Genomic DNA, 26496 nt, shown 5'->3' with positions numbered 1-26496 from the left:
TTGGTAAAAAACCACAAACAGTTCCTTTTGTTTTGGTTGTTTTTACCCAGAATGCCTTGCACTATGGTACACTTCCTGCTTTTTACATTCGCATTCGAACCTCACCAGTTTACTTCACTCAAACTGAGACCTGGGTTTGTAGGTGGACCAGAGTTCACTTCTTTGGTCCACATCAGAGTCTGATTGCGAATTCACACCTACCCAAACAAATCTGACTTTCTAGTTTTGTTTTAATTAATTAAAGTGAACTAAACAGGGATGCTGCAAATGCATCATTGAATCACTTTTTGGTTCAGTTCAAGGATTCTACCTTCTTCAGTAGGAGTACATTAGCATTCCTGATTTTGACAATATTTGTCCACTTTACTTTGCAAAAATTCTCCAAATCCATCGGGGCATGAGAACATCTCTTGACCTCTAACGTCTTATTTTTTTCTGTCAAATTTAGTTATGAAACCATGGCTAAGTCATTCCAGATCTTCAGTATTACTTTCATGAAGTTACTCTTGTTCGTTAGTGTGTATGCTTCTACTCACTGTGATGCCAAAAATGTAAATTTCCTCTTCATATCCAGTTTTCTGGAACCACAAGGGTTTTGAACAATTCACAACTGTATCCATCTTGAAGAAAAACTTGGCTCCATCTGAAAAAAGTAACCCCAGTTAATAATATTGTTTCACATTGGTTCATGGCACTCTTTTGGTTATGCTTAAGAGTTGTTTTTGTGCCAAATGTAGCTTTTGAAATTATGGCCAAGTTCAAGTTTGGTTTCATGAGACTGAAGCACATTCTGTCACAGTTTCAAGTAATTTTTTTTACTTCCCACTAAGGTTACTGGTAAATATGAAGCTGCTATCCCTGGTGTTTTAAAACCAGGCAAACAAAAATATCATCTAACAGAAGAAATTAGTCAACAGAAGGATCCAATGAATGAGCCCAGCTACATTACAGGTGGTAGCCGAGATAGTATTGACCTTTAAAGCTCAAACTGGTTTATTTCTAGACTATCCATTGTGACACCCACCATTCAGGCCTCACTGGTTCGTTTACTTGGGGAACAGGAGCAGCTGTGAGGTGGGTTTGTGGAGGAAGGATGGAACCTAGAGCTGAAAGGATCCGGCCTGAACATCGCCAGGCATGGGTCACTTCACTCTGACCATCCTATCCTCTGTGCTGCACACACTGGTTATGCAACAGACATACCTCACCAGTCCTATTTAAAGCAAGGAGACAACAAATCAACACGTCTGACACGGATCAGCTTTCTGGATGTGTTGAGGGGTGTGGAGTAAGGGAGAAACAACAAACAAAATGGAGGTTATCTAATCTGTCATAACCTGCTACACTGCAAAAATCAGTCCTTTCAACATTTTAGAAAAATGTCAAATTATTTCCACATGGAAATAGAAGCCAAAGCAGCAGCCCTTGTTTAAGCATCTGAAACCCAGCAATAAATTAAAAATAACAGGCGAAATTCCAAAACTAACTTCAACTCATAGCACTAGCAATAAAAAGGCTTCTTAGTTTCAATGTTAAGCCAAGTCAACTTGAAGAAAATACGACACTATACTGCGTCAAAATGTGCTAAAAAAGACAAATAAGGAAATCCATCAAACAAAAAAAACCCAGGGGTTCAGCGTTTCTGAACCCCTGCTATTCGCAGTTATCCACCCGCGAATAGTTAAAATCCGCTAATACTTAAGACGACTCCATCTAAAAACACTTATAACTGCCTATTTTAATAGTTAAACCACCAAATATACCTCAATATGCATTAACATCCTCGGGAAAACCCGTCAAATGGTCTTAGTGCTGCCGTAGAAGCTAACAGCTACATTCTACTATACTTGTGCTTATGGGGATACAGCCAATCAGCGCCAAGAGAAAAACAATGCCGCTGCCTGATTGGCTGGTTTCCTAACGGTTATCACAGAAATGGAGACTGGTCGTTTTGTTTTGGAGACCTTTAGATCTTTATATCGCCCCTCTATGTAGTCTAATATTTGAGTTTGTGTTGGTTGAAGATTCAAACATGGACACACGTCTCAATTTTCAGAGTGCTTCTTGAGTTCTGAATTAGATTAATATCTTTTTAGTTGGTTGAATGAACAGCCCACTCATCATTAATCAGACGCATTTTCCCATTAAGCAAAGTATTTGCTGATATAATTCAAGGAATGTACCCATGAGAAACATCTGGCTTTTATCTCCAATAAATATTTCATTTTACAATAACAACCCATGAAGTTTACATGCCTTACACACGATTAATAAATGCCTGGTATGAGAGCAGTTTATTGTCCAGATGCCAAAGCTACAAATTTTGTTTTTAGTACATCTAGTATAATAAAAACAGAAAAGAACAGCCTTTTTGTAACCCTTTTCTCCAAAACGCTTGCAAGTTTTACATAATTCTGATAAGGGATAAACCAATCCATACTGAGTTTAATATTTTTGCAAAAAAAGGGAGATTCTAATACAACAAATTTAATAATTGTTTAAAATGAAAGTGTTTTAAAATTAAAAGTCAAAATTGGAGTTGTTTCTATTACATTTCACCAATATTTACTTTGTTGCCTGGTTTCCGAAAGTCAAATAAGAGACATGTTTAATAAGCTATTGAGGAAAAAGTATTCATTTTATTAAATTAGAATATTATAAAATATGTATTAAGTATTTCTCTGTTAATTCATGATTGTGGTTCTGCTGAAGCTTAACACAATGTGACATTTCTAGTCCACTTCCTGGATAACTCTGTGAATGGCTGCTTTTAAAACACCGACTCCAGCTGTTTGTGCAACTTTTTCAACCACACTTTTTTCTTCCACTAAACTTTCCAATATTATTTGGATACAGGAATAAAAACATTAAGCTTCATTAGCAATGGTCTTCTGCAATTTATCCAAAAACTAAGTATGAGATTATCTCTGAAATTTTATAGAAAAGCCTGGAAATTTGAGTTTCAAAACTCAAACATTTTCAAATTTTGAAACTCAGAAATCTCCATGTTTTTTTTCCTCATAAATTTCATATTAATCCCAAACTTTGAGGCAATTTTTTTACTTTTTAAATTCAGAAATTTTCTTTTTTCTAGAAAATTTCTGACCTCAAATTTTCTATTTTACTTTTTTGGTAGAAATTATTTTTTTTGTCTACAATAACCATTATACACCGCCACAGAGCTGGACAACTGTCAGAAAAATTTTCTAACGCTATATACAAGTTTGAATTCATATTAACCATAATAATGTTTATAAAGCATCACTTTAAAAGTTTGTTTTATGTTTTGACACCGTTTTAGTAGCCACAAATTATACACAACTGCACCAATATTGCTTGTATATTTTATTTTATGTACAGTACAGGTAAAAAAAAGAAAAAAAAAGAAACATAAAGTAGTCAATAGCATTGACTGACGTGGGCAGCAGTAAACGGCCATGTTGCTCATCCATGGGAAGACGACCGCCTCCCTTCTCAGGCGTACACTCCAGCTGCGCCTGACAACAGCTTCACAACGAAGATTATCAAAACAGGAAGAAGGGAGCAGCTCTTTTTGAAAAATAATAATAATATTAATAATTATAATTCTGTCACCTAAACTGAGCCTGCTGTTCTGGTTCTGGGCTGGAAGAAAGGAGTCGTGCCTGTGCAATCTTCGGTTAACTTTTAAATACTGACCGCTTCACTGCACTGGATTTACAACGCTAAAGTCACTAAAAGTCAGTGCTGCAGTCGCCATTTTGCACGAAATACTGCGACGAGTTGCAAGCCAGCTTTTTGCTTTGTTTGTCCTTCAGTCCCAGTCAGCAGCTGAATTCACAGTATTCTTACAGCATGGTATTTATTTGTATTTTTTTCCTCTGAAAGAAACTCATAACTCATAAAGCTTTAACTGATGATGCATGGGGGGGAGGGGGGAGGCGTTGTTGACAAATGTTCACCAGTGGATCCGATTTTGTAGCGAGCGTTAAGAAAAACAAAAAAAACATTGTGTCTGGTTTTCTTATGGATTTAACTTTTAAAATAAAATAAGAAACAATAAAATAGGGTTTTAGTTTTGTATCTCCAAGGCCATAGATAGTCGACCACAAAGACTTCTGCGCTCCGCTGCCGACTATCAAGGATGTATCTCTCAATAGTGTTTCAGACAGTGAGCTCACAGCAGGCCACCAAGGTACAGATAAAGTGCTTTTTTTTTTTCTTTAAAATGTGTCACTTTAAATAATTAAATGTAAAGATGGTTTTCAGGATATCTGAATAGTTAAGAACTGAAACGGGGCTGTGGGGGACAGACGCGACGTGACTCTGGAGTTCGGTCCAAACGAACGCATCCTCCGAATGTTGCCCTCTGGAGCGTTCACATTTTCCAAAAGTGAAGAGTAAGACTTTCAGACGTGGAAAAACAGCAGCAAACTAGAAGGGTTTTCCAAAAAACTATCAGGGAAGGAGGACTGAAGGAGAATAAATACATTTGGGTCCATGTAGTGTTTGTTATCCGGCTCTATAGAAATATGATAAAACCTAGAAAATAAAAAGTTCAGAGTACATAGAAGACCCATGAGATTCCTGGTCTTTTGTTTTTTTGTTGTTTTTTTCCATTTTTGCTCCCTTATCCAGTCTCAATAACAATAATAATAATCCATCTTCTGCCAGCCTTGTGAAAAAAAAAACAACAAAAAAAAACAGGTATATAAATAGTAGCCATGGCAACGGCACGTACTCCCACTCCCGGGCCTTGATGACTGAGTCTGAGAATCCAGAAAAACCTCGGAGACATCTGTTTGGTCCTCAGCCTCTGCAGGACAAATACAGACAAACCCAGTCAGCTGAAACAATGAACTATTGTCGCTCCTTTAATCCAGCTTCCACCACTCAGGTGAGAGTATTTTAATGGGATTTTCTGATCGATAAAATAAGACATAATGACGAATAATTTTCACCTGGTAAAGGTTTGCATGCAGCTCCATCTACGCCCGAAACAATTAAATGAGTTAATCAATTATTGAAATAATCGTCAACTCATTTAGTAATCAATTAATTGTTAACTGGAGTGTACAGACTCAAAAAAGGCAAATTCCTGAAAAAAACAACATACTCATTAATCCAAAACTGTTCTATAAATTTAAACGTTTTGCGTTTTAAGATAATAAAAAAAAACATTTTTCTGTAAACATGCAGAGCTTCAAATACTATGAATTAAATGTAAAAATAAGCAACTTTTGCTATCCAACTATTAATCTGTTAATACAAAAAAATAATCAAGATTATCCTCTACAGTGCATTAATGTTAAAACAAAATAGCTTTTCCAGTTGACATCAGAAGTAGTTTTTCAGCTGCATCCTTTGCTATAAATGATCAAACATTCACTGAAGAAATGCTGTTATTGTATTTTAGGCAACAAAATGTTCAATGTTGTATTTAAAAAGGCAGATAAATAATTTGTGTATTTGCACCTTTCAATCTATTTCTAATTTTGTACTCAAAGGTTTAAGAGGTTAAATGAAAAATGGGCAGAATGTGCCAAATTTTTATTCGATTAATTGTCAAAATAATATTAAAACAATAATTGAAGCATTATGACTTCAAGTAATTATTTGAAGCTCCATTCATCTTTACATCAGCTCTTCTCTGCCCCTCCTGTAGAAAAGCCTCCCCACAGCATGATGCTGCCACCACCAAGTTTCATCGCCTCGGTCGTCATGGTGCCGTTTGTTCATTTAAAAACCTCCTTCGCCTTCAGGGAACATCTGGATTTACACTCAGGTCAGATTAGACACAGATGGCCTGGATTTACTTTGCGTCTCTTTTACATAAAATCCTTGCATAGACTGAGGTTTGTGGATATAAAGTGACCAGAATGAAAATTTTAGCAGGTCGGTAAATTGTGACATTTTTAACATGGAGGAACTCTGAGGTGAACGTCAGCAGCTTTTCCCACCGCTTCAGGCCTTCGTGTCGCCGAGGAATCAAGAGAAGCGCTTCCTGTATGATGACTGGAAAAAAGCAGCTAACAAGAGGCCAGGCTCAATTCCTTTTCTGTTTGTCCTCACAACAGAGCTAATAAAGGAGCTGGAAAACGCAGGCCTGCCTCTGTAAACACGGCAGGCTTTCACGTTGAAGTGCGCGTCAAAGACCTGCGCTGTAGCAGCTGCGTTTTCTCGGCCACTAACCCCCAGAAACCAGAGGAAGGAGCTCAGAACAGGCGCATGACAAAGTGCTTTTGACACACAACTGAAACCAAAACCACATGCTTATGCAGTTCAACAGATTTAACTTGGCTGAATCTGCTCTCTGGATTTAAAAGTACTAAAAACGACAGCAAGACGCAATAACTCTACTTTTTTTTATAGCTCCAAAAATCATTGATACCTTGCAAAAACAGAACTTATTCAAAGTATTTTGCTGGGATTTTATGTGGCAGTTAATTTCACTCTGACATCCCTGAATAAAATCCAGATTAGCTGCCTTCAGAAGTCTGCTGACTGGTAAACGAGGTCCACCTGTGTCTTATTTGTTCGTTAGAGAACAACCGGCATCATGAAGACAAAGCAGCACAGCAGACGGGTCAGGGAGGAAGTTCAAAAATATCAAAACAAAATTCCACGCCTGAATCTCAGCCAGATGAGATCAAAATTAAAGTTTCTGTCAGACATTCAAATAGGGATGAAATTGATACATTAATCGATTTCTAAAATAATCCTCAGTTGCAGCCCATATGTCATGTTCATCTTCCAACAGTACAACACATAACAGCCATTAAAGCATTGTCATGTTACAACAGCCTAGTCAAAGTCCAGGTCTAAATCCAACTGAGAATCCAAGTTTCCAACTAATTTTGCTACTTATACTAGTTAGTTGTTTGTTTTTTTTTCATACCTTTTATTAATGTCATGAGGCTTAAAACTGGGATCAGAGTTTCGTTCCACCTCATGTTTTAACGTGCTGAAATGACAGATAAACTCTTTGAACCTTGAAGAAGAAGTTAAAAGGCATCCAGTCTCGACTGAAGAAAACTGAAACAATATTTTGCCTGTTCTCAGCAATGAAAACAGGATCTAGGTCAGTCTGCATCTGAAAACACTTCTGTATTTCGCCAAGTTTTAACACAGCACATAAAAGCAGATTTGGTGTACTTCAGAGTACAAGTCAATGTAGATGTGGTCCAAGTTACCATGACAACAAAACGAGAGCTTGGAAAATACGATCACTTTGTGTCAAATCTAACGTCTTTGTAAGTAGATTTGAATTTAAATGTAGTTTTGTCCTAGTTCATTTAATGTATTCTTGAATTGTGGTTAAAGGGCCAAACAAAATCAGTCCAGGGTCACAAATGGCCCCCGAGCCTCACTTTGAACACCTTTACTTTAGATGATAAATCTCAAAAATAGCTGTAGCTGTGATTGTGATTTATCGAAAGGTAAATCTACAAAGTGCAAAGTGTGGGCTGGAACTAGCTACACCTAACATAATAAAATGTTACATAACAGCTGAGTGTTGTTTGGACACTTGAAGTTGGATTTAGATAATCTTAGAATCAGTTAAAGAACAAATTAACTAGAGATGAACTGATCAGGTTTTTACTGACCAGCATGGAGTCACTTTTTTGTTTTTACAGTCCTAGAACACAATTTCCATGTTCAAATGTAAAACTTCTGGTTTCTGAGGCTCTTATAACATTTAAGTAGAAAGTGTTTACTGTGGAAATGCAGTGGTTTATCATCTGTATGTTCCTCAGATCATCAAACAACACTGTGCCAAAGTTAGCTGAAGGGTTTTTTTGGCATGTAGACAAATGCAGATAAGCTCCGTCTCCAAATCTGTCCCACTCAGGACGTCAAATCTGGACTGGCTCATCCAACAATAGGTTTCACCGTCTGAACTAAAATATCTGCATTCTGGTTGAAAATTATGAGTTTCAATGGTTAAATAAGAGAAATGACTCCTTTTTGAAAAAACATCCTTCTCTTCACAATCTTCCTTTTTCCGCAGCGATCCAGACTAATCAAACTATGTTTTTCTAGACCTTAATACTTTGGAACTGTTTGATTAAGTACAACAAATCATAGCCAGACGGGAAAAAGTGGGACTTTTTTGTTTAGACCAGGGGTCACCAACTCCAGTCCTCAAGGGCTACCATCCTGCAACTTTTAGATTCACCTCTGCTCCAAAATGTCTGAATTTCCTCACCAGCATTCATTCCTCTCTGCAATAGGCTGGAAATTAGCAGTTTATTTGATCCAGGTGTGTTTGAGCAGAAACATCTAAAAGTTCAGGACGGTAGCCCTCGAGGACTGGAGTTGGTGACCCCTGGTTTAGACTGTTTAACCATCACTGCTTCCAACAACTCAATAGTGTTCAAATCCCTGCTGGCATTAGCACAGTTTAATTCGATTTCTTTATTATTTGGAGGTGGTGATTTTTTTAAGGCAGAAGTGTTGATTTTTTTTTATTGAGAGGAGGTGCTGATTTTTAAGGATGAGCTGCTATTTTTTTTAGGCGGAGGTGCCAAATTTTATTATTTTTTGAGAGGAGGTGCTGCTTTTTAAGCGAAGGTGCTGAATTTATACAGTTGTGTTGTCTGTGAGATCATAATAACTGAGCTAACAGCTCCTGTACTAACTGGGACTGACCTACGTGTCGCAGTGGGAAAGCAGTGACGTAATCTCTGGTCCCATGTGACCCACGGCCTTGGCTGCCTCCAAGATGGCTCTCCTGTACATCCCTTTCTTCTTGCGGTTGAAGCGGGACCTGAAGAGCTCTCTGAAGGGCGACAGCTTGGCTACGGACAGCTGGGAGGTGGTGGGCGAGCCGAACCACGCCACCTTGGCCTGGGGCCACTGGGCCTCGCAGCCGTCGGACTCCTGCTTCCGGGTGCCACTGATGCTGAGCACGCGGGCCGGCCACCAGGGGAAGCCGTGGATCTTCCCCCACACGATGTCGCCCACTGCCACGGCGTGGCCCTCCTCCGTTACGCACTTCGTCATGCTGCGGGTGTGGAGGCGCACCGTGAGCGGCGGCACCGTCTTGCAATCCTCGCGCGGCGTCACGGAAGACGAGGTGACGGACAGGTCTTCGCCCGGTGCCAAGTCGCACAGCTCTGGCGACGTTCCTTCGGAGCTGAAGGACTTGGACTCGTCCAGGCTGTCGCTGCTGCACACGGACAGGCTGGATGAGTCCGCTTTGCGCTTCCGGAAGTTGATCAGGAGGGTCAGGTCGCTGTGGCTGCGGTCTGCCTCCTCCCCAGAACTCCCTGACCACAACTCCAACGAGTTCTTTCCCTCCCCAGAGTCTTCAGAGTGGGGGATGCAGGAACCGGGCCCCCTGGGGCTCCGTCTCCGGCTGCCCCCAACCAGTTCTGCCTCGTACTCCATCATGGTCTCCTCTCCCTGGCTCTGCGGCGGTCTCAATCGGATCTTTGGACAGGACGAGCCTTGGTTCACCGTTGCAAAAGGCCGGGTTAGTTTGAGTTTTGGAATAGAGACAGTGAGGCCGGACCTAGTGGCGTCCAAAATGTGCCGCTGGTCCTTGGTGGCGTCCGTGGACCTCTTGCCGTTTCCTCCGACGCCGTTCTGCACCAGCTGTTTTGGGCAGAAGGGTTTGATTGAGCCATGCACCCGGGATGGGATCTTCATGACCTCCCCCTTCCCCTGTGGAGTGCTGTAGGAAATCTTTATGACAGGGCTGTGAGGGATAACATCACTTGCTGTGTATTTCTCAACCTCAGCCTCGCCCCTTTTGTCCTTTCGGAAGCGCTTGCCATCGAGGACAGGGGCGTTTTCTCGTCTTTTGGCGTCCTTCGTTGTGATGACATCCTCTTTTCTCGACAGCTTCGCCGGGTTGTCTTTATAGTCCCCATCATCGTCACTCTGCAGAGTATTCTCTTTTCTAGAAGTCTTTGTGTTAATGCCGTCTTTGCTGTCCTCGTCGCTATTAAGCGTGTTTTTACACTTTTCACACAGAACCTGCCGCGGCCGCAGTCGAATGGTGCTGATGGTCATACGCCCCGGCTCTCGCGACCGCCTCTTCTTCCTCTTGATTGGTCGCGGAGGGGGTTGAGGTACCCACTGGCTGTAGGTGTGGCGCACCCATAAAGGCGGAGGGAACGGCGCTCCTTCAAAATAAGGAGGGAAAGGAGTCTGTCCGGCTGGCACAGGCGTGGGGATGGGGCAGGGTGGAGGCTGAGGTGCTGTCGGTTCGCTGCTTTCAGGGACCGAGTTTTCATCCTTTGGTCTGTGTGAGGCCTGGCTAGGAGATTTAGCAACCGGTTCCTCGTTCAAGATTTCTGGGATTTCACAGTCTGGCTTCGTGATGGGGCAGTCACCAAGTTTAGCTGTGAAATCTGGCAGACAGAAGAGTCCAGTCCTAAAGTCCAGAAAAGAAACACAATAGTGTCAATTACTTGGCACACATAAAAGCAGTACAATAAATAAATCTTATGGCAGTAGGATAAGCTCTCAAACTTTAATTTCAGAAAATTTTTGTATAGAACGTGAGCCAATTCGGTGTTGAGACAGCCAAACATCACTAAAACATCCTTCAACTCTGAGAAAGACCACCAGATTTGATTTAGGGGTTTTCACTCCGTTAGACTCAGATTGGGGACCAAAGTTGCAACATTTGTTGCATTTTCAGCTGCTGCGGTTCACTTTCACTGCACTGTGTCAAACAAACCAAACCCTTTGAAAAACTTGTTCCCCTCCTTGCCTGTGGTGGCGCTGCACCAAGAACCACTGAAGGAAACTACATAAAAACCTATGAAGGAGACACCAAGCGCAACTTGAAATGTAAACAAAAATGAAGCACTCTCAGATTTTAGCCATTGTAGGATTTCTCTTTTGACTTCTTTTGACCAAGAGCCATTTTACCCGCTAGCGCTAGACTCACGCGTTTCTTTTGGTTGTATTTACCCAGAATGCTCTGTGTTACAGTCCAATGTGACCTTGTGGGCAGGTCTACTAGTCAGCCCTCTTGCACAATTACGCAAAAGGTGACAGAGGCTGATTTTCAGACAGTTGTAGAGACAGAAAAGATTGGTTTCTCATGTAAGTATTAGTCGATTGCTGACAGATTTTGGGAGACTTTGGGTGCCCCTTATATCTAATAATTCATGATGCCATGGACTATTGACCAGTATCACTCATTTAAAAGGTAAACAAGCCCACAGCCTAACCAATCCTCCTCCATACCAAAAAGTGGCAATCAGATTCTTAGTGAGATTTTGATCCTATGTTTTACACCACCTGGAGTTTTTCTTCTCATCTGACTGAAGCAATGTTTAAATCAGTACAATATTAGAAGCTCATCTAATTCATGCACAAAAATCCATAACAAGGTAAACCTAATCATAAATAGATTACAGTTTTGTTAATTTGATCAAAAGTTCTAAACCAGTGCAGTGAAATTAAGTGCAGATTACCAACTGGCAAAAATGTATTTAGTTATTGACTTTACAGCTACTCCTCTATGTGTGGACTAGAGAACAGGATTAGGGTCACTGGAAAATAAAAAAATACTACATCCTGACTTTATACTCTAAATTATGGATAAAAACAAGAGGTTTTACCCAGTCCTGACTCAGGGTCTGACAAGTAATATGTAGACAAGTCTACACAATTAAATTTGGGATGGTAGGACAGACAAATGTTTCTGTATTCTTTGTGCAATGGTCTCAATAGAAACCCAGCTGGGATGTAGATGTCATCTAGTGGTTGCTAATGAGACCGTGCCCCAAGATGCTAATCTTATCAACAAATCACCAATAATTACCTATGAAGATACTTTTGATGTTACCTCTAGTTGTTTCAAATTTTAGGTGCTCAATTATAACTAAATCATGTTTTGTTTTGAAGGGTTCTGGTCGTGTCATATGCACATCTCAAAAGGCACAAAAAGTAATGAATTCATAATTAAAAGGCTAGAGATTCTGTGATCATTAAAACAAAGAAAAGTTAAGTAGGATTTTCCGTAAGCCCTTTGTAGCATTTGTTGCATATAAATAAAGGTGTGGCACCAGTGCTTTTTGTATTGTATATTTTCCCCCCCAAATGAATGAATGCAATCAAATGAAAGGTTGTATTTTTTTTTGTTTTTTTCCATGCGAGATGAAGCTGCTGCCATAAAAGACAAATTTATTTTAAAGTTGTTTACACGTATTTTTACCAGGGTGCTATTAAGTGTCAAATGAGGTGTTGAAATAGTCTAAGAGAAAATGAAGCACCAAAAGAACTAAAAGAAGAGAAACGTGAACGGTTCTGTTTCTCTATGACAGGACTGAACCACGCTGCTCGTCACCTGCGTTCTCAAAGTTCTTATAGAGTGGGGGTTGGGTTCTGCTGAGCGAGCCGTGCAGTAATCTCTCCTTATGCCTCAGGCTACAACAGCAGAGCAATAGTATCACCCACTTTCCCTGCTTGATTGTACGCATCTTCTTTCATATCCTGGGATCGATCAACATGTCTAATGAAGGCCAAACGGCCAAGAAGTCATCAAGAGGTGGCTGGCAGGCAAAAAAGTAACATGGCCGAGCTGCTGTAGTCAGGAGACAGCAAACAAAGAGTCTACAGGATGCCCAGGCGCTCCCCCTCCTCGCCTTCCCAACATCTGACTGAACAAAAACAATCCCATGAATCACTCGGGATTCAGAGATGCAACCAGGAGATTTCAATTTGTTTTTGCATCCACGTCTACTCAGGGCTCCTGTGCGGTGAGATTATTAATTAGTAAACATTTGGGGAGCCCATTTTCGGCCCCAAGAGAAGGAGCTGGCATGGCTCGGTGGGTTATAGTCTCCTGGCGATGTTTGTTCCTCCCAAACCTTTCTATAGGTGCCCCAAAGCTGCCAAATATTAACCTCCACTGCGACTGACAGCGCACGAACGGTGCTGCCTGTTACAGGGAACAGGCCGTGCTTGTTAAACATAGCACAAGGACGCACAATATGACGAGCAGTGATTCACTAAAGCTGCTGGCACTTCACTTGGCATACAGCAACTAGATAGTGGAGATTAGTTTGAATGATACGAATACACAAGGATATCTTTAAAAAGCGGAGAAAAACAATGAGAGGAAATGATTTTCCCTAAGCCAAAAAGGAAGAAGGAGTCAGATTTGATTTTGTCGAGGCCTGGAATAGAGGTCTATTTCGGGTTATTTCAAGGCCTTCTTTTTCCCTCATTTAAGTAGTTTGTTCTCAGAGCAGCTTGAGCTGTTGCATAAAGAAGGGCCAAAGCTGGTCAGATTTTGATTCTGCTAGGCTATAAATAGTGTAAGCCATCGGCTTTTAAGGTGCGCAACACAGAGCTGACAGTTGAGGTAAACAAAAACATGAAATAATTAGATATTAATAATGTCACAATAGTCTTGACCCCTTTATTTTTCTTATACTTGAGCAGAGCTGTGCTTATAATCACAGAGAAGGGCCTTCAATGCCAAACAGAACCAGGGTCACTGATTATTACAAGTTGGATGAAGTCAAACAGCCAAACATGACAAATAATCCATTACATTTGTAATTTTCCATGATTCTTATGAACTAGAGGTCCCTGGGATGCACCTCAAATTAACACAAATACTTTGGATTATTTTAAACAGCACAGCAGAAAAGTCATTTTAATCAATTTGTGTGGATAAACACATCACTGTCTGATTCACCGACCTGCTTTTATTCAGTTTCTTTGAGCTTCTTCAGCATTTGATAAGGCTAACAATAAGCTATTGATGAATTCAGAAACAGTAGCTGCTGCACAATACAAGTCATCAATCACTGCACTCTCTAATCTTATAAAATGAATTCAGTGTTTTCACAACGGAAAAACTGATATTCTGCCGTTTTATAACGTAAAGTGAAATGTCAGTTTATGATTAGCCACCAAAGTTAGCCGTTAGCTCCCCTGTCAGCTACAATAACCCATGTCTTTTTTCTGAGGGCCCAGTTAGCTGCTACAAAGCTAAGGAGCTAGCATTTCAGATAGCCGTTAGCACGCTATGGCAGAGAATAATTTCTGGGAAAAATTAAAAAGTCCATGAAATTACTCACTTTTTGTTGGAATCAAGTAATATCCCCGTGTAGCTCCTTTCTCGGTAGGTCAGCGTCACCACCAGCGTGTCGTTAACAACATGATCGATAGTGACAGGTACCAGAGAGCCGGCCCGCAGCTCCTCGTCCGCAGCCTCCATGTTTCCCGGGGTGCTCTGTCCGGCTCCGCGGTACTCGCTCCCGGCCAAGGGAGCCACGGTCGCGTCGGCCTAAGATCCGTCTCCCCCTTCGCTATCGAGAGCAGGAGGCTACGCTAAGGCAGAAAATGACGCCATCACCCCCACCAAGTCCATTACAACAGCGCTGCCACTGCTGACATCACGCTCTGTGTGCTACAGGAGCAAAAAAATCTCCCCGAGACGAGGCCTGGCCTTTTTCTCTGCCTCACTCTGTTTGATGCCGTTCATTACTGCTCACCTCACCCTGCTGCCCATGCTGAGAGAATAATGGCGACTTTGCAAGTAGATCAAGAAATATCTATAAAATGTTGCGCTAGTAAGAAATGTACAACAAATAAACAATTCTTTTAAAATGTTTACAATTTCTCAATAGAACTGAATGTGTTGTTTTCGGAAAAACAGCTTTAGGATTTTTAAATCCGTAGAATATTTATGCTTCAAATCAAATATATGATAAATATATTCATCTGATGTTGCAATCCAAAGGTTAGTTTTTATCAACTTTCTGAAATGACCTTTACTTACCCCAACAATTGCAAGGTTTACAGTGGAGAAGTGCAGAGGACAACAGAAGTACAAAGAAAAAATGATTGTCTATTTTTTGATTCCACAAAGCTTGTAGATATATCTCCCATAAATAGCTAGTAAAATGTTTATTTTTTTATTATTTAAAGCAGGTTTAAATAACAAGAAAACAAATAACTAGTAGGACAAGAGAAAACATGCATACATAACCGAGAATGTAATAATAAGCAAGTTTGAAAGGGAGTAAGAAGCGAACTTATTTTCTTTAACTCAGATTAAATATATCAATTACTAACTCAGTCACTATCAGAAACATGTAATAAAAAATCTGTTCTGGTGTTCTAATGTTACATCCTAGCCAAAAAAACAAAGCAAAGTAATTTAACTGAGCAAATAGCTATGGATAATTACTGCTGGGGCGAATACCTTTCAGCTGGCAACAAGTTATTTAACCCCAGATGATGTAATGAGCAGCTTCTCATTTCACTAAACAACCAGGTGGAAAGACATCCTGTGATTGTGGGAAAAAATGCATCTCTGTTTTAAAAGAGTCAAATCAATGGCATCTAAGAAGATTACATAAAAAAATGGGTTGAGAACTGTTTAATGCATTATTAAGAACTGGAAGAATAGTAGGAAATCATTGTTTTGAGGGGAAAGAACCCTGAATGATCATGGTTGGTGACATCAGATCAAAGAAAATCAACAGCAGAACTCAGTTCAATGTGTAATAGTGAAAATGAGAGCATTCTCATCACTCACAATGTGAAAGGAACTCGGATTGAACAGCTGTGTAGCCATAAGAAAACCACAGATCAGAGAGGCTAACTGGAGATAAAGACTACAATTTGCTAAGGAGCATAAAGATTAGACTTTAGAGCAATGTAAGAAAGTCATGTGAGCCGACGAGCTCAAATTTATCATCTACACAATGGTTGATCTCTCCCATCTTTAATACTAAATCTTGGTGAAAAATTAATGCATCACTGGATGGAAATAAACAATGTGACATTTCAGAAGCTTATCGAAACAATGCCACAGCAAATGTGTGTTCTAATCTAAATCAAAGGCGGTCCAACGAAATATTGGTGTGTGTGACCCGTTTTATTTTTATATTTGATGGTGCTTTTTTTTTTGGGTCAGGCAGTTTATTTCTGTGCTTTAGGGAATTTTCTGGGTCCTTTTAAGGTCATGTCCCAGCATCTGAGTAAGATTTATGTCCAGACATTGGCTAGTCACTCCTACACTTTCCTTTTCTTCTTTTTTTGAGTTAATCAGAGGTGGACTTGTTTATGCAACAGGATCATAGTTGGTGACATCAGATCAACCATGTCACCAACCATGGTTGATCTGATGCATAAACCCAAGTGTGTTGAGTCATGAACTGATCATTTACTGATGGCTGGACTTTCTTAGACTTACTTTATTGTCATTGGAAAAAGACACAACAGTAATTTTGGTAATGAAATGTTGATTCTTGGCTCCACAGTACACAGAAAAATGCTGAAAAACCGTAACTGTGACAATAAATACACAAAAAAAAGTGCTACTGGTGAAGTTGTGAGTTGTTGTTCTGGTCCTGAAAAATCCCCTCATTCCCAGACCATGCCTCTACCACCACTGTGTTTGACTGCTGGTATGATTCTCTTTTCCTGAACTGATGGTGTATTTTAACGTCAGATGTAATGGGACATATAAAAAGTTCCACTTTTGTCTCACCCGTCCCCAAATTAGAGTCTACAAAAGTCTGGAAAAGTATAACATTTGTACTGAGCAAATATCTGAATTTCTTTAAAGGGGCAATATTGTGTGTTTTCCAGACACATAGTCCCATTTTATAGCTTAATCAAGTAACTATTTTATCTTAAGTTAGCATATATATCAAATATAACACAAGATAAATTTGACATCCTAATTTAACACCTTGAAATTGGGCCTCTGTCTCTTTAAAAACTCCTGCTCTTTCTGAAACTCTGCCATCAGGAAGTCATCTCAACATGGCTCCTCAACGTTTTTACCAACATTTCATTGAGAAGTAGCTTGGTTAATGGCCTCTGCAGATCCCCAGTTCCACTAGGTGTTTGCTAATTGCTGCTGGCTAGTCTGAAGGAGCTGAGTGGGGGGCTTGCAGGGTATGGGTGCTCTGTGAGGCGGAAGCTTGGAAACTGTGGTTGAAACAAGCTTCTTGAAGGCGGCGCTAGGTCCACCCAGTCGTTTTGCCCAGCTCCAAACGGTTGCCATGGAGATTAAATGATTTTTCAAACATGCATGAAAGAATCAAGGCAACACTCCTGGTATGTTTTTGAATTGATTTCAAACAGATCTGTGAATGTTAACCATACCTAAAGTGTAAAATGGAGTAGTTGTGTTGCAAACATCCAGTATAAAAAAAACAATTAGACTTGATATGTTTATTTTTGAAATGTCTGCATTTTGGCCACTAATGATGGAATCGTGTTTTTAAGTCATCTGGAGGATGTTTTGAATCCTAAAACTCAAAGCATGGTGTAAACGGTCAGCGGTCCAAGTCACTTGAAGAGGAGTCTCGGCCAGGAGCCTGGACTGAAAGGGTTTTCAAAATTCCTTCGCTGACTTTTTCTTTCAAGAAGTCGTGCTTGTAATCTCCTGATCTGTTGGTCAGACGGGAAAAAAAGTTTAAAAAAAGATGAAATCAATGACATCCGAGTTCAACACAGATGGGTTTCTGTAGATTCTCGGTGCTGACCTCTGCCACGTCCTCCAATGTCGCTGACGTCTCCTGGTTCACGGTGCTCTTGGTATTTCTGTGTCTCTCCTGCAGCCGCTTAACACGAGTACGGATGTTTCGCTCCAGCTCCCGAGCTGATCTAAAGGTGCCAAAAAGGTCAAAACCGGTCATCAGAAGAGAGCATTTTAATGGTCAGAGGTTTTTGCACAATAGATGGTGGACAGCAGAGTGAAAGTGCAGAAACTGTGACTGATTCTTTCACAGAAAACAGAAAAAAAACAGCTGCTTTTCAGAGAAGTAGGCCGAGTCCACATGGAGCTGCATATCTGGGAAAACAAATGCATTTTAAGCATTATGGCATTTCATCCACATGAAAACTCTGCTTAATATCACTAAAAACAATGTAAAAAAATGTAACTCAATTTAAAATAAGATACAGTAAAGCCATTTTAAATGGTTAATATGATGGAGGATGGATAGATGTTGATAGTAGAGACTGTTTTTGGTGGATATATGTTTGACAGAAACGACTTTGGTGCGTCATCTCTCTCTTGTGGAAGAAATTGTTCTGTTTTTTATTGTTTGCTTTACTTCATATATCTTTTTCTATTCTCCAAATACAGAATCATGTGCAAAGTAAGACATAAAAGAAAGGGTGCAGCATCAAATAAGTTTATATTTCTACCTACCATTTTTTCATTAGTTTTATAAAGACCCAGCCACGCATTTCTAACAAATGATCAACATCTTCATGAAGAGTTCGAATGTCCTGTGCAGCATAGTGATCAGCACAGTGACACTAAATTATGACTTCCTGCTGAATATTCTGATTTAATATTAACCCACACACCTGGCTCCTATCCTAATATCTCTGTATCTCTTGGGGATCTGTGCTACTTTTCTCCACTTTACCTGTCCTCTTCCCTCTCTGTGGACAAGCACAACTTCGGCTCCTGTGAAGGTCCCTCTAGATGCCACTTTGAATCCACTTCCTGTAACGTAGCGAGAAGCTCTATGTGTCTCACAGCACATTATTTAGATTTTTATTGCATAAAGGAGCTATTGCAGGACACCCTAAGTTGCAGCCGGAAAGCAACAACATGACAGACTTACTGCGATACATAATCCAAATTCATTTCTGCCTTTTAAGTTCTCATTTCTTTTTAGGTATGTTTGAATATTTGCCAAGTAAGAAGAGTGCATTTCTGCAGTAAGCGGTGAAATATGGTTGAAAAACATCCAACTGCAACTGCAGTGTTGTGAAAAGACTACACCCTCTTACTGATTTCTCTTGTCAGGTTTATAGGTCATCACCAAATGCATTTTGGTATCACACCTGAGTAAATACAAAGAGCAGTTATCCGCTTTTTTTGAAGACCGAGTTCAATTTCCTGAGTTAAATCCAGTCCTTTAGGATAAGGAAATTACTCTAACAGAACCTCTCTGACGACACAAAGTAGGTCCAATGATCTCATCATGCCCAGATCAAACAGAAATTCACAGACATCTATCAGTTTAGAAAGGATTACAAAGCTATTTAAACATAGACAGTGATTAGGTTTCTGTCGAGAGGGAGGAACGGATCTCCTGTAGCTGTCTGTGTTATAGCGGCTGTGGAGATACTTGAGTCTGAAAATGCAGGTTAGTTATAGAAGAGTCGAAATTATTCCAAAACTGCATCTACAATTCATCCAGGCAGTCAGAAAACGACCCAGAACAGAATCCAAAAGTGCTTTTAGACTCCAAAATGTAGGTTGTTCCTTTCCCTTAATAGAGGAAATCATGTTTTAAAAACTGCATTTTGTATTTACAGAGATTGTCTTTGTCTGATATTAAAATTCAAAAATGTAAGAAATCTTTTTTAACTGCTAGAATGTCTCTGCATCCTTGCTGTATCTGCAGATTCTAGTTGACTTACTGCATTAAACATTCACTGTGATTTAGATGGACGACCAGCGCCCCCTGGTGGTTACCAGGTGAAAATAGAGTAGCGGTGTCCCACATATACCTGTCTCTTTTTCTGTTTTGCTTTTCCTTTGGCTTGTTTCTGGAGCTTTAGAGAGGCCTCTCTGCAGCAGAGTCACAGAACAAAGCAGTATTTCAATGATTTTACTCAAGTTAAATGGTTTCTCTGTGAAATGTAAAAATTAAAATCTAAAGTCTAAAGGACATGTGAGTGAGCAGGAGCTAAAAAAATCAGCCCACCTCTCCTTCTCTCTCCGCGCAACTGCTTCTGCCTTCTTCCCGTATTGAGAGCCAGAAACTTGAAGCTCGGGAACGGGCTTGGTAGAAGAAGCTTTCCTGAAAAAAACAAAAAAACAAAATGCTTTTATTCCCCATCACTCCTCAGAGCCTCGGTGAGAAAACAGCATTATTTCTACTTGACAATCTGCGGAGAATGTCACTGAAAAGAAGTGGCTAGGTATCTCCTTCCCACATGCAGTCCTTCAGAATTACAGTTTTCTGCAGTAACAACAGATTCAGCTGCTCCATGCTGTGACTGCATAACAAATAACACAAGTGCTGTGTTAGAAGGTAAGTATGTGGAAAGTATAAATGATTTCTGGCTATTTGCTGAATGTGTGGACCTGCTGAACACAAAAGAAGCTGGAATAAGATGTCTCCCTTTAGCTTAAGCATTTCAGTCTGGGTGACTTGGGGGGTTTCAAAGTCTTGATTCTTTTTTTTCTTCATCTGTGATCTGTGATCTTCAAAAATGTAATTTTGAAGATCACTTTTATTTCTGTAAACTTTTTTATTTTGCTGTAGTTGATGTTCTATTCATACATCTCTCACAAGTTATGTTTTCACTTCAAATGTGTCCAAAACTTTGCAGATATTTCTCTAAATATTGCTAAAACAGGAGTGTCCATTTTTGTTTGGCCTTGGACCACAACTCAAGAATTGTTCAAATTTGGCAAACAAAATAGAAAATTGATGACCCCCAAAATTGGGAAATTGTCTGTTTTTCTTTTAACAAGGCAACAAGTCAAGAGCCCTTTTAATGTTTTGGATCCTTAGTGTTATACAGATTTCATTAAACTTGCGTTTATAGTTCAGCAGGCAAAAAAAAACTTTTGTTTTGCACTTTCAATTGAATGAATCTTGTGGCCCACCAATAGTTTAAATTTGCCACTTTTGACCCTTAGAGCCTTAAGTGTGGACACAATTGGTCTAAAATCTTATTATTTCTTCTTCAGAGACAGAAAGAATGTGTCTTTCAATCTGCAGAATGAAGCACCTCATACTGTTGCACAGCAGAAATAATCCAAAACCCAAAGATGGACCATCGTTTAGACTCAGTAAGTCACTGCATTGCTGAATATATCTTAAGACATAACCTTGTTCATCCCATTGATGAAACATGACATTATAATAAGTTCATGGGGTATAAATACATGTGTGGCACGCTGAATGTCCATTTACTTCCTATCTGATCCCATTCATACACTTCAACCCACCTTTCGTCCAAAGGGTGAAGCCGGCTGCTGTATGGTACCAAGGACATCTTTGCTTTTTCCAGCAACATCAACTCGTATTTGAGCTCCTTGAACTTCAGCAGCTCGTCCTCGTCTGCTGATCCATCCACACTGGAGTCCGGCAGCTTCACCAGCTGGAGCTCGTTCTCAGCTGGCAAAGAAACAAACATGGCGGCTACGAGTGTGTTCTCAGAGCGCACGATGGCTGCAACAGTTCAAAAAACTTCTAGTGACAGCAGCGAACAACACAACAGGCAGGTTATAATGAATTAGGGTTGCACACAAATAATGGTATATTAGATTAAAATTAGTTCCCGTTGATTAACTAAAACCTGCTTAGACCTTCTAGTAGTGTTGTAGTTTGGCCGCCATCCAGCAGAGGGCCCCGCTGGTCATCCTGAAGCGGGGCCAGCTGATACATGACGCCACCTGTCCATCACTCTAGAGGGTTTATCAGCATCTGACCAATCGGTGGTCGCAATTTGTATGGAAGTACACAGCCCTTATCTGGAGGAACTGAACTTCCGTTAACATTGCCAACACACTGCGGTCATTGAGGTTTTAAGAAAAATAACAAGAAATCATGGTCCAACGTTGTCAGTGGGGAACATGCAATCCCGACAGGCATTACCCAGGGCATGTAGAGGGCGGAATACAATTTATTATATTTTCAAAACCCAAACGGAGTCTGGAATAAGACCAGAAAGGCCTGCATCTGACCTCATGTCCAGTTGACTGAAACTGTGACCGACAGCAACTTTCACACATCCGTCTGTATTAAGTAAAGTGGTTGTACACATTCCTTTTTTGTCATAATGACACTTATTGATAGTCAAATCAAAGCTCAATAAGTAAAGGTAGTTATGCTTGATTTTATGTGTGTAAATTCCAATGGTTGTTCTATGGCAACATGAACATGTGCCGCAGTAACTGCGGTATTTTCATTTACAGCACATTTTTATACTAATATATACTTTTTAGCATTTTCCCGAAGGCAGATTTTCACAAACTGGTATTTAAGTCATTACTCACCTATTTTACACATACAAAATGCATCTAACACAGTTTTCACACTCATATCCAATGAGACTTTGTGCCTCTCCTTTCTCTGCTGCAAAAGACTTGGGTTTTAATTTTGATTTCTCAGTTGTTTTCCGCAAATATTCTCAAAGACTTGATGTAGGACTCCTTGGAGAATTTTCTTTTTAAATTCAGCATATTGAGATAAATATAAGATTTTGTTGGGGAAAAGTTACGACCTTATTGATACAAGAAGAAGAAAATGGCCGCTTATCAATACTATCAAATTACTTTAGATTAACTCATTAATGATAACTTGCATTCCTATATTGAATAAATGCTTCTGAAACGGGGTTTGTGACACCGAAAAAAGGTTGAAGAGTGTGTAAATAAAGGCTCCGATGTTTATAGACTGACACTGTGAGGCTGCAACAGTTAATAAAAAGAGCTTTCTCTCCGAAGACCGGAGCTCTGCCTCCGTTAATAACCTTGTAAACGGGGAGAGGAATGATCAGATCAGGACTCTGGCTTTGCTCACTGTGCATCAGCTGCATCTCCTGTGGAGGGCTGTCTAGGGCTTCTGACGGTGATTACCTCCAGACAGCAGAGAGCTCCTGTTTAGAGCCCACTGGTAATCGATCATTTTCCACCCGGCTAAAAATATTACAGAGCTGGAAGCTGGAGCAGTGAGGAGAACAAAAAAAAATAGGAGAGGGAGTGAGGCGAGTGGCACGAGCTGTCTCCAAGGGAACACAAGTCACGCCAGCGAAGTGGTACCAGGGCAAGAAGCTATTTTTGTTCCCAGTCGTCCTATCTTTGACAAAGAGCAGATGGTTAGGAAGAACGAGGCCCGTTAAGGTGCCTTTGATTCACCTGCAAGGCTCCTCCTCTCGCTGACTTCCCTCTCTGCCAGAACAGTCCTCAGGTGCTGCAAGATGGTGTAGCATCCCTGTTGCAAAACCTCTTTTGGAGGAAAATGAATGGGGCAGTCCCTCAGGCTCAGGCCTCTCAGTGTAATCACATTGCCTACAAAACAAAGGGAAGGGATGTTTGCTGTAGCAGCTTTCAGTGGTACAAGACAGGTGTTAGAGCTGGGTGACACGGCTTAAAAATAAAATCGATGATTTTTTTCAGATCAGATCCAATTTTAATAAGGTTTTTTAGTCAGGTTTTTTTTTTTTACTCAATTTGATTTTATCTGAAAAAGAACTTACAAACAGGAAATATTTTTGAAAAGTGAAAATAAAGTCACATTTGTTTTGTTTTAAATTCTTAGTATAGCTTAAAAACAAAATCACGTTTTTTTCTGTTTTAATTTTTTCTCTGAAAAAGGAATTATAAACAAAATATATTTTCAAAAAGCGGGTTTTTTAATCTGCATATGGATTAAAATCAAAATCTCAATTTTTTTATACCAGATCTGATTTGTGATTTCAATTTATTTTTTTTTCTAAAAATGAAATTACACAAAAAATATACATATTTTCAAAATATGGGTTTCATTTCAATCATCCATTTTCTGAGTTGTACAATGGAGAAGCAGGGCCAAGATATAGAAATGTCTTGTTTAGCTACAAACATAATGTAATTATATCTGAAGAATAAAGACACAGTTTTACCAGAAAGATGCTTTAATTTTATGAGAAAAAGTTATTTTAATGAGAAATAAAAGCTTTTTAGAGTTATCAAAATCTGACATGAGCAGATCAGTCTGGGTGTTTTTCACTTGGTCAATGGTTTCAGTCCTGCTGCTGCTGATGATGTGATGCTCATATGTTAAAACATTATCTGTAAAACTGACACCAAAGTATAACTTCAAAAGATGCTCAACATTCCTCATTTTAATCTTTTGTTATTTTTCATGTTGCCACTATCTGTTTACTGAATGTGACTGGTGTGTTTGAGACAGGAGGCAGTGATGAAACAAAGGAGAAACCTTGCGTCTCAAAGAGTGAAACGTTGCTCACTAATTCATGTGAGTGAACTGAGCTCACCGAGTTCTGCTGGAAGCTCTGTGATGGGATTGGCCTCAAGCAGAAGATGTGTTAGACACCTGCATGATCAGAATGACAGGTTACGAGATGGCTGAAAGCAATGACTCTCCTCTACACAACATAGTGACGTTCATTTGAGTTTATTTTTCAGTCAAACTTCATGACACAACCGGTATCAAAAAACAATCGTCAAGCTGTAAGTAGTTATGTTTCGATCTAAAGAGGAACAATCTAGAATCAGCACACAGCTTCAGTTATTACAGCTAGAAATTAGTGGTTAGGTCTGAAATTTGGGTGTGGTGATAGACCTTCAGAAACACATAAAAAAGTTACAAAGTCAGCCTTTTATCACCTGAAGAACATTTTCAGGATTAAATTACTAATGACCCTGCAATTCTATGCAAAAACAGAAATTCATTCATTCATCCTGTTTTTATAGGTCTGAATAACAAAATCAGTCCTCCAACTGCAGCTGATCCAGAATCCTGCTGCTGGCATTCTGACTAAAACCAGGAAGATAGAGCTCATCACCCCAGTTTAAAGTTGTTGTTTCAAACACTCAGGTCTTCTGACTCTGGTCTACTCTGCACCAGAACCAGAACCAAACATGGAGAAGTAGCATTAATTTTTTTTATGCTATTCTAATCTGGAGCAAACTTCCAGAAAACATCAAACCAATATAACACTGAGTTAATTTAAATCCAGGCTAAATCTCAGCTCTTTAGAGTTGCCTTTTATTAATAATAAATGAAACACTGATCAACATATTTGATGCATATCTTCTTGATGATAGGATTTGACAAAATGTAATGTTTATTGCTTTTTTCTATCTGATGTTTTAATGGTTTAAACCACTTTGTACTGCCTTGTTGAAATGTGCTTTATTTGACTTAATACAATATTAGAACATCACCAAATCATATCATCAAGATGGACAACCTGATGTTTGACAATTTCTAAATAAATGCAACAAATAGTGCGATTTATTCAATTCATGCAAAAATATTTTATTGATCCCAAAGAAAATTAAATGTTGCAGTAACTCATAATAATTCAAAGAGCAAATTTGAAGAAGCCGCTGACTAAAGACACTCTGGAACATACGGTAATAAATTAAACCTTTAAAATATGAAATTCAATAATAAAATGCCACTTTAAAGATGCATATAATTATGTCACTCTATGTATTTATGAAATAATTTTACATGTATAATGGGAGTCACCAGATGTGGCTCTATTTTGGGGAGGTTACAAGCTGAAAAGCCTGTGGATTAAACAACATAGAAATGCAGTGATTTCTAAAAACAAAAACTTTTTAACTGTGATCTCCAACGCACACAAGAATAGAAATGTAAACCTCCGCTATTGATAAATGGGAAAACTAATTTACTTTCTGATGGCCATGTGTTATAAGGCGACCAGATGTGGAGTGTATAATACTTTTGCTAAAGATTGGCCCATTTAAATACAGTAAATGCAACAGAACCTGACCTGTGGGAGCCAATTTCAACAGGAAGGGACGTAATGATGTTCTTTCTGAGGTCCAGCCACTGCAGCTGGGGCAGGCTGGAGAACAATGATCCTGAAATGCTGGAAATCATATTTTCTTGCAGGCACAGACGCTGAGGAACAACGGGAATCCTGTTAAAGAAAGAGGCAACACGAAGCCGAGCATACACCTGCTGCTGCTACTGGACTGACCGTGAGCAGGCTGTTCTTCAGCACACTGTCAGGAACATGAGTGAGACTGGATCCCTTCAGGCTTAGCGTGTCTGTGGGCTCATCCTCTGGCTCGGTCTTCTCAGGCAGGCTGAGCTTCCTCTCCAAGTTCATATCATGGTCTCCGAAGACAAAGCGTCCCTGTATGTCTTTGTCAAAGACAGCCGTTGACGAAGTCCAGTTGAGGTCATTCTGGACCAACTCGGTTTCGAACATCATTTTTTCTTGAGGCATTTAACCCATGAGTAGTGATTTTTCGTAAGAAGCTAACTGTATCCGCTTTAGCTAAAACTGGACAACTGCCGGCTGAATAAATGTCAGAAAGCGTCCCCTGCTTTCCCAGTTACTAAACTCCAACGACATAAAAAGAAACCCTAAATACTTGAACCAAAACGTTTTGTACTCATTTTAAAAGTAAGCTAACTTTTGACGGCGTCTCCTAAGATTCAAATTGTAACCATAGCAACAAGAGCAACAACAACGGCAGCCACTAATGCCGTTGTTGGTTGGCTCTATGGAGGGCCAAAAGGGCCAAATAAAACACAGCAAAAACATAAACTCTTACTAAGTATTTTTGGTCTAGTTTTTTACGCATATATCTTAATACACTTGAAATAAGACAAAATTAACTTACAAATAACATTTCTGCAAGCTGTAAGAACTTGTTTTAAATAAACAATTTCTTAAAATTGGGAAAGAAGTACTTCTTCCATTGGCTGTTTTGACTTGTAAAATAAGTGAAATAATCTGTCAATGGAAATAGTACTTTTTCATCAACATTAAGTATTTACTTGCATAAAACAAGCTCCTACGTCTTGCTGAAAGGTTACTTTCAAG

General features: G+C 39.6%; 3 protein-coding genes across 5 annotated transcripts in view; all 3 read right to left on the bottom strand.

The window, feature by feature from the left end:
- Positions 1-1851, bottom strand: part of LOC103461042 (inositol polyphosphate-5-phosphatase A) — a 195586-nt gene extending 193735 nt beyond the window's left edge. Inside the window, exons 1-3 of the mRNA XM_081616722.1 lie at positions 1764-1851; positions 1025-1213; positions 537-643 (exon numbers count right to left, since the gene is read on the bottom strand). Coding sequence (XP_081472848.1) covers positions 537-620 — 84 coding nt within the window. The 5' untranslated portion in view covers positions 621-643; positions 1025-1213; positions 1764-1851. The remainder of the gene's footprint in view (positions 1-536; positions 644-1024; positions 1214-1763) is intronic.
- Positions 1852-3330: 1479 nt separating this feature from the next.
- Positions 3331-15104, bottom strand: pwwp2b (PWWP domain containing 2B). 2 transcript variants are annotated; one of them, XM_081616295.1, is made up of 3 exons: positions 14037-15104; positions 8636-10363; positions 3331-4795 (listed from the first exon to the last, which is right to left on the bottom strand). In XM_081616295.1, the coding sequence occupies exons 1-3, from the start codon at positions 14174-14176 to the stop codon at positions 4789-4791; spliced, it is 1875 nt and encodes a 624-aa protein (XP_081472421.1). In that variant the 5' UTR covers positions 14177-15104; the 3' UTR covers positions 3331-4788. The 2 variants fall into 2 exon arrangements, with proteins under 2 accessions (XP_081472421.1, XP_008428638.2); XM_008430416.3 differs by having other exon boundaries at positions 8632-10363; positions 14037-15096.
- A 2032-nt stretch (positions 15105-17136) lies between these two features.
- On the bottom strand, positions 17137-26127 carry LOC103477347 (uncharacterized). 2 transcript variants are annotated; one of them, XM_008430414.3, is made up of 10 exons: positions 25642-26125; positions 25432-25562; positions 23941-23999; positions 22820-22972; positions 20909-21077; positions 19653-19748; positions 19456-19516; positions 18360-18439; positions 17466-17586; positions 17137-17370 (listed from the first exon to the last, which is right to left on the bottom strand). In XM_008430414.3, exons 1-10 carry the CDS (start codon positions 25891-25893, stop codon positions 17269-17271), a joined length of 1224 nt encoding a protein of 407 aa, XP_008428636.1. In that variant the 5' UTR covers positions 25894-26125; the 3' UTR covers positions 17137-17268. The 2 variants fall into 2 exon arrangements, 1 of the variants encoding a protein (XP_008428636.1); XR_014091147.1 differs by lacking the exon at positions 18360-18439 and having other exon boundaries at positions 25642-26127.
- Positions 26128-26496: the final 369 nt, after the last annotated feature.

Source organism: Poecilia reticulata, chromosome 15, assembly GCF_904066995.2.
Source record: "Poecilia reticulata chromosome 15, P_reticulata-male-v2, whole genome shotgun sequence".
Classification (NCBI taxonomy): domain Eukaryota; kingdom Metazoa; phylum Chordata; class Actinopteri; order Cyprinodontiformes; family Poeciliidae; genus Poecilia; species Poecilia reticulata.
This window is presented reverse-complemented; position numbering and strand designations above follow the sequence as displayed.

Bases quoted from the DNA above. Each gene is read 5' to 3' on its own strand.
- pwwp2b (XM_081616295.1), bottom strand. From the start codon at position 14,176: ATGGAGGCTGCGGACGAGGAGCTGCGGGCCGGCTCTCTGGTACCTGTC. The intron at 10,364-14,036 runs GTGAGTAATTTC...TCTGGACTTTAG, and splicing joins TTACTTGATTCCAACAAAAA to GACTGGACTCTTCTGTCTGC.
- LOC103477347 (XM_008430414.3), bottom strand. From the start codon at position 25,893: ATGCCTCAAGAAAAAATGATGTTCGAAACCGAGTTGGTCCAGAATGAC. The intron at 24,000-25,431 runs GTCAGGTTCTGT...CTGATCATGCAG, and splicing joins GTTGAAATTGGCTCCCACAG to GTGTCTAACACATCTTCTGC. The intron at 19,749-20,908 runs GTGGGTTGAAGT...TGTTTTTTTCAG, and splicing joins CTTCACCCTTTGGACGAAAG to GAAAGCTTCTTCTACCAAGC.